This window comes from Oncorhynchus mykiss, chromosome 1 (genome assembly GCF_057628025.1).
Source record: "Oncorhynchus mykiss isolate SJ-2025 chromosome 1, ASM5762802v1, whole genome shotgun sequence".
In the NCBI taxonomy this organism is placed as follows: domain Eukaryota; kingdom Metazoa; phylum Chordata; class Actinopteri; order Salmoniformes; family Salmonidae; genus Oncorhynchus; species Oncorhynchus mykiss.
Window position 1 is genome coordinate 45354295 of NC_143022.1, and position 6804 is coordinate 45361098.

General features: G+C 41.2%; 1 protein-coding gene across 1 annotated transcript; it reads left to right on the forward strand.

The window, feature by feature from the left end:
* Nucleotides 1-232: 232 nt before the first annotated feature.
* Nucleotides 233-5429, forward strand: LOC110520672 (uncharacterized). The gene is made up of 5 exons (XM_021598121.3): nt 233-3023; nt 3285-3545; nt 3728-3876; nt 4221-4331; nt 4458-5429. Exons 1-5 carry the CDS (start codon nt 2717-2719, stop codon nt 4653-4655), a joined length of 1026 nt encoding a protein of 341 aa, XP_021453796.2. The 5' UTR covers nt 233-2716; the 3' UTR covers nt 4656-5429.
* Nucleotides 5430-6804: the final 1375 nt, after the last annotated feature.

Here is a 6804-nt window from a genome sequence, read left to right on the forward strand (position 1 = left end):
ATCTTGGTCCTGGAACATCAATGGTTACACATTGTAACTAATAGACTAGAAACAGGATTAAACTAGTTGGGCTGATTTGTAATTCATATATAATTTTAAAAACACTACACTTCCTATGCTTCATGTAAATGCAGTATATGATTAATGAATCACAGTGCAACCCAAATATTCTCTCAGTTCATCACAATTACATAATAGTGTCTCTAGATAGCCTGAATGTTATCTTAAAAGCGGGTGAGGTGGAAATGATGGGACTGGGGGTTGGCATCCTCTCTCACATCAAAACATATCTGCAGACGAGAGACAGGTGGGGAGAGAGCATGTTTAAGCCTTGTGTTTCTATTCTAACATTGTAGGTCATCATAATAATCAGGAGGTGAAATGCAAAACTGACCTTGGATCATTAACTCTGGGACTACTGCATCTCTATCTATATTTCAATGTAAAGCATCTCTTTAATAATACTTTCTGATGACCTGATCAAGTGACCTCTCACCTCTGATCATGCTGTGCCCTCTATGTAGCCAGTTCAGCTGATGTAAGAAGGGCTATGTAAATATGTTTGATTTGATTTTCATTTGGAGGGGTTCACTGACACAGCTGATATAACCTAGAGGATTTAGGGAGAAGAGAGAGAGATGAAGTGAAAGAGAGAGACTGTTATATCGAGAAAATAAGGTAGTTAAAGAGACAGAGTTCATCTGATTGTGTGTTCTCACCTCGTGTGCACACTACACTAAGTGGCTTTATGCTGAAAAACATGAACGGACACACGAGGACAAACAATATAGCGTAGTTATGGAAATAATGAAGTGTCTTACTGTTCTCCATGGTTGACCCTCTTGCCTATTCTTTGAAAGTGGAAGGAGCCACAATTATACACCTGAGCCTGCTTACTGAACAACACAATACATCAATCAGATTGATACATGAATGTGTAGGTGTGGGTTATAGGGTGTCTAATTGTTCTGTATTTTTTCAATGTTGATTTAAAATAGCCTGTTTTGTTTTTGTACAGACATCCCACCCTTACCTAAACAGCACCCTCAGCTGAGAAGTAGAAAAAAAAATGTGAATTGAATAACTGCAGTTGACATAGCTAAGTAAAGGGAAGAATACTCTCATTGCAATGTGAATGGCTCTTAAAAGAGCCTTTGGTTGTGCGTAGTGTTGTCTATGGTGTTGCCAGGGAACAGCACCCTCTTCGAAGAAGTAGGAGGTGAAGATCTCCCGCACACAGATTGCCTCTCTTGCTGTGTTGTTGGACCCTATTCTTGAAACATCCTGCAGAGCAGCAGACTTCTCCTCTGGTACACGGCGGCGAGCTGCAGATCCCCTCCTGGGCCTCGTGTCCATCCTCATGAAGTTATGCAGGGCACAGGTAGCCTTCACTCACCTGAATTCTTCCAGGAGGCAGTCCCAGATAGCCCTGCTATAAAGAGTCAAGTGACTTTTCATAGCACGTCTAGATTATGTTGGTGACTATGTAGGTGTGATATCAGACACACAGGATACGCACATCAATTCGCTAATGATCACAGACACACATTCTTTTAAATGAATTTGACACATCTCACTCACACAAGCCAATCTGGGTCACTCAAATAAGATGCACATTCTGTGAAATTCCTTATGCACAGTTGACACACACACACAAAATGTGTCATCCAAAAAAAGTGTGGGCATGCCTTTCTTCCTCCTGCTCACTGCTCTAGTATGGTAAAGTATAATCTCAGATGCTTTCAGTATTATGTATGACCTAAAGTATGAAAACACAAAAGGTCCTCTGTTACTGTATGAAATTGCAAACTGTTGCAAAGGAAATCTGGGGGCAAAAAGGTCATTCAGGTGTTTGTCATTGCTATGTGTTACTCTGATATTTCACAAACTGAATTATTATGTTGATGTGGACTGTGAATCCACTGCACCCAATCCAAAGTTTCCTCCAAAAGAATATAAATATAATTTGTCTGCCGTACCTTTGTCCACCACTAGAGAAAGACAAACTCAAACCTCCAGTGTGTTCTGTACTAACACAAGGAGTCCCTCATGAACAGCATCTGCTAATGTCCCTGAAAGGTGGGGCAAGTTTGTGTATGAGAGTTCATGTGGAGGCCAGAGTAGTAAAGATATGTAGACAATAAACCTGTAGACAAGGAGGAGCAGTGATACTTGCAACACGATATGTACTAACACAAGATGTTCTTTACTCAGGTTTCAAAACATTACATTGATTGCGTTTATTATAAATATGCAACCATTAATGATCAAATATACCTTCAGATACAGATAGTATTCCTAATTTAGATAACGGTATCAAATTATTGGTATGTCCGTTCAAAACTGTTCATACTGCACGGGCAGTAAAACATACAATAAGTAGTCAAATATAAAAGGTGTCACAAGGTAAATTGTAGCTGGGATATCTCAGCTCAGTGAAACATGGACACTGATTAGTGTTCGTGGATTACCAAGAAAGGCATCATTACACAGTAAACTTTACTCCTCCTCTTAATGATCATATGATGCTGGCCAAACACAATCTGCTTGACGAGGAACAAAGGAGGAGGACAACTAGCTTACTCCCTTTACCTGACAGAAAGAAGGAAAGAGCGAAGGAGGAAGAGAAAGAGGGAGTTGGGTGCTTTGAAGAGAGGAATAGGGCACGAACATACAACAGGAGCCTGTAAGTGCAAAGGGTTTAAAAAAGGGAAGCATGACTACTATGCAAGTGACGGTGCATGGACCAAAGAAACGGTGCAGAGAGGACAGCTCACATAGACAGCTCACCTTGGATAGGGGAGTGGACATTACCGCGAGTGAGGAGGCCCCAAGCCCTCCCAAAAAACTGTCCCACTCCATCGAGGAGATCCTGAGGACACCAATCGAGGAGATCCTGAGGACACCAACCGAGGAGATCCTGAGAAAACCAACCAGAGTGGGAGAAGAGAGGCGAGAGGGGCTAGGTGGATGGTCTGTTAACAGACAAAATGAAGAAAACCCAAACCAGCAGGTATATACAGGTAATGTGTGTGTTCAATTGACTTTGACTTACGTTAGTTACTATGATGGGTGGGCCCCTTTTAGGGAGTACACATTCCAATGAGGCAAAGGGGTTGGATGGCAAACGGCTAATGCTGTCTCAACTCCGCGAAAGTGTAATGTGTGTACAGTTGCATTATGTGTATCATCTTTTACAGTAACATAATCTGAGTTCGGCTAATAGTTCTTGGAGATATTTTAAGGACAAAGATAATCAATATCGTGCCTTTTTCTGTCCACAGAAGGAACTGGTCATAACAGGGTGCTGCCACAGCATGTGCACATCGTCACTGACTGGAAAGGTGACCACACTTCATCTGACCAAAACACAAGAGTCACAAAACTACCCCCTAGAGAGTGTCACATTGACCGCATCTCCCCAGACCACAGTGGGGACTCCAGCATCCACAGTAAGGACAGTGTTCTTCAGGAGAGAGCAGGGCGAGAGGAGGGCCAGGACCAAGGAAGAGTCCAGTGGGAGAGGAACAGCTGCCACCCTCATGGTGAGATTTACCACAAATCACACAGTCAATATTGCCGTAATCAAGCAAGGGGAATTATATCTGAGGATGAACGACATTACAAAAAAAAGTCAGCTTTTAATGATAATCATGATGATTATCGAAGACAGATGATGATGATAATGCTGATGAATGTCACTTTTGCTTGTGTTTGGTGTGCACAGTGCAGAGGAGGAGAAGGCAGACCAGGATCAGCTTCCCTCCAAGTCAGGTGGAGGAGCTGGAGAAGGTGTTCCTGGAGACCCACTATCCTGATGTCCACATAAGGGATAAGCTGGCCTCTCGTCTGCAGCTCACTGAGGGAAGAGTACAGGTACGCTAGCACCAAACACCTGTGACATGCTCATGAAATATATCTATGAGCTTTTATATGAGTACATTTGAAATTGATTGAACGTTCAACAAGTATTTCCAATTAAATATTACAATATACATCTGAGTGAGAATCAAACACTTCACTTTATTCATCACCCCTCCACTTGAGCTCCATAGCTATATATTTTTTTTATCTTGAGTTATCACTGTTCTCCATGCTTGCTATCAGGTGAAAACAGAAACAGTCCTTATCAGCTGCTTACATAAATGTTTTGTTATCAATTGAAAAACACAAAAAAAATGCCTTTGCTGTCATGCCAACTCATTTGCTGATATCTTCAGATTTGGTTCCAGAACCGCAGAGCCAAATGGAGGAAGACTGAGATGCTGATGGACTTAGAAATGATGGCCGGAGACCAGACACCTATATCCAAACCTGGGTTTCTTTATGAGGTGGGTTTATAGTTTTACGTAAACAAACCAGCAAGGGCCAAATATCCTGTCAGATAGATACAATACATGAGTCATGCTTGAGACACTAATAACATGATCATCTCATTTGTTTTTATGTCAAAACAGGTTGAAGAGGCTATCTCTCTGTTTCCATCGAATGCCTCATCATCATGGTATGGGCCGTACCAACAACTACAAAACCTCCACTTCGGGGGGGTTCCATTCCAGACTTTTCTACCCATGTTGCCAGACCTGCATCATCATCCCCTGAGCTTCCTCTGGACCCAACATTTATACTCTATCCCAAGAGTCACTCTTATTTGACAAAATAATGAACACAAAATAAATTCATCTTCAAAGCTTTGTAAATAGGGTGTATTTTGTCATCTGTGTCTATAATGATGGATTCATGGTGCTACTATCTCAGAAGCTATTGAAAATGATGAATGAATTGATCATTAAGTATTGTCTCTCATAGATACAACAATATGTCTCAGTAAAGTGAATGAGATGTTTGTGTTTTTTATCAGTCACTCTCCACTCGTACATATATGTTGATTGGAATTCTATAATGATATTGTCAATACACAAATATACATACAAAAATAAATGCAGTAATACATCTAATTCATATTGACTACATTTGTACTGTGTCTGTATTTCTCATGTGGCTGTGGTTCTGAAAATATTGTGTAAATTGATGTTAATTAAGAACAGTTCCTGTACACTATAAGTGTCAAGGATCCCTCTATAACTTTCATTGTGCACACCTGGCCCCTATTCCCACTGATTGTATTTGTATATATGTGCCCTTTGTTCACCATGGTGCTGTCAATTATTGTTACAATGTCCGTTGGTTCGTGTAAGTACCTGTACTGTGTGTTTTGGGCTTTCGTGCCCTTGTGGATTGCGCAGAGGATTACGGGTCTCGTCTTGTGTGTTAATCATTGTGCGGGAGTGTATATATTCGATGTACTCCTCGCTCTTTTGTTTGGGTTTCAACCCTGTGTTTTGTGTACGTGTTTGCTTAGTCTTTGTCCCCGTGCCTTTACATGACACGCCATAATTTGGGTAAAATAAATAAACTGTTACACATTCTTTCTTTCACATTTCATTCTGTACCCCGAATCATTCATACCAACGTGACAATAAAATAGTCCCTGTAAGATAGTAGGACTTCTTTGGTGTACAGGTATAAATACATGTGTACATGTACTTTTCCTCACATGAAGCTGGTAAGAGCACTTCCCCCACTTTTTGTCTACGGGTTTATTGTTATATTGAAATATGGCTCTCCTTATCTTAAATTGAGCTAAGGTTATTGACAGGTCAGCTGTGGAATTCGGAGAACTACATTTTCAAGAATTTCAATTTACACTGAACATAAATATGAACGCAACATTTAAAGTGTTTGGCTCATGTTTCATGAGTTGAAATAAAACATCCCGGAAATGTTCCAGACACACAAAAAGTGTATTTCTCTCAAATTGTGTGCAAAAATTTGTTTACATCCCTGTTAGTGAGCATTTCTCCTTTGCCAAGATAATCCATCCACATGACAGGCGTGGCATATGGCAGCATGATCATTACACAGGGACACCTAGTGTTGGAGACAAAAAAAGGCCACATTAAAATGTGCAGTTTTCTCACAACACAATGCCACAGATTTCTCAAGTTTTGAGGGAACGTGCAATTGGCATGCTGACTACAGGAATGTCCACCAAAACTCTTGATGGAAGAATCCCGGTTTCAACTGTACTGGGCAGATGGCAGACGGCGTGTATGGCATTGTGTTGGTGAGCGGTTTGCTGATGTCAATGTTGTGAACAGAGTGCCCCATGGTGGTGGTGGGGTTATGGTATGGGCAGGCATAAACTACAGACAACGAACACAATTGCATTTTATCGATGGCCATTGGAATGCACAGAGATACCGTGACAAGATCTTGAGGCCCATTGTCATGCCCTTCATCTGCTCCTATCACCTCATGTTTCAGCATGATTATGCATGGCCCCATGTCGCAAGGATCTCTACACAATTCCTGGAGGCTGAAAAAGTCCCAGTTCTTCCATAGCCTGCATACTCACCAGACATGTCACCGATTGAGCATGTTTGGAATGCTCTGGATCGATGTGTACAACAGGGTGTTCCAGTTCCTGCCAACATCCAGCAACTTCGCACAGCAATTGAAGAGGAATGGGACAACATTCCACAGGCCACAATCAACAGCCTGATCAACTCAATGGGAAGGAGATGTGTCGAGCTGCATGATACACATGAGACATTGACTGTTTTTCTGATCTACGCTCCTATCTTTTTTTTTTAGGTATATGTGACCAACAGATGCATATCTGTATTCCCAGTCATGTGAAATCCATAGATTATGGCCTACTCAATTTATTTCAATTGACTGATTTCCTTATATGAACTGTAACTCAGTAAAATCTTTGCAATTGTTGCATGTTGCTTTTTT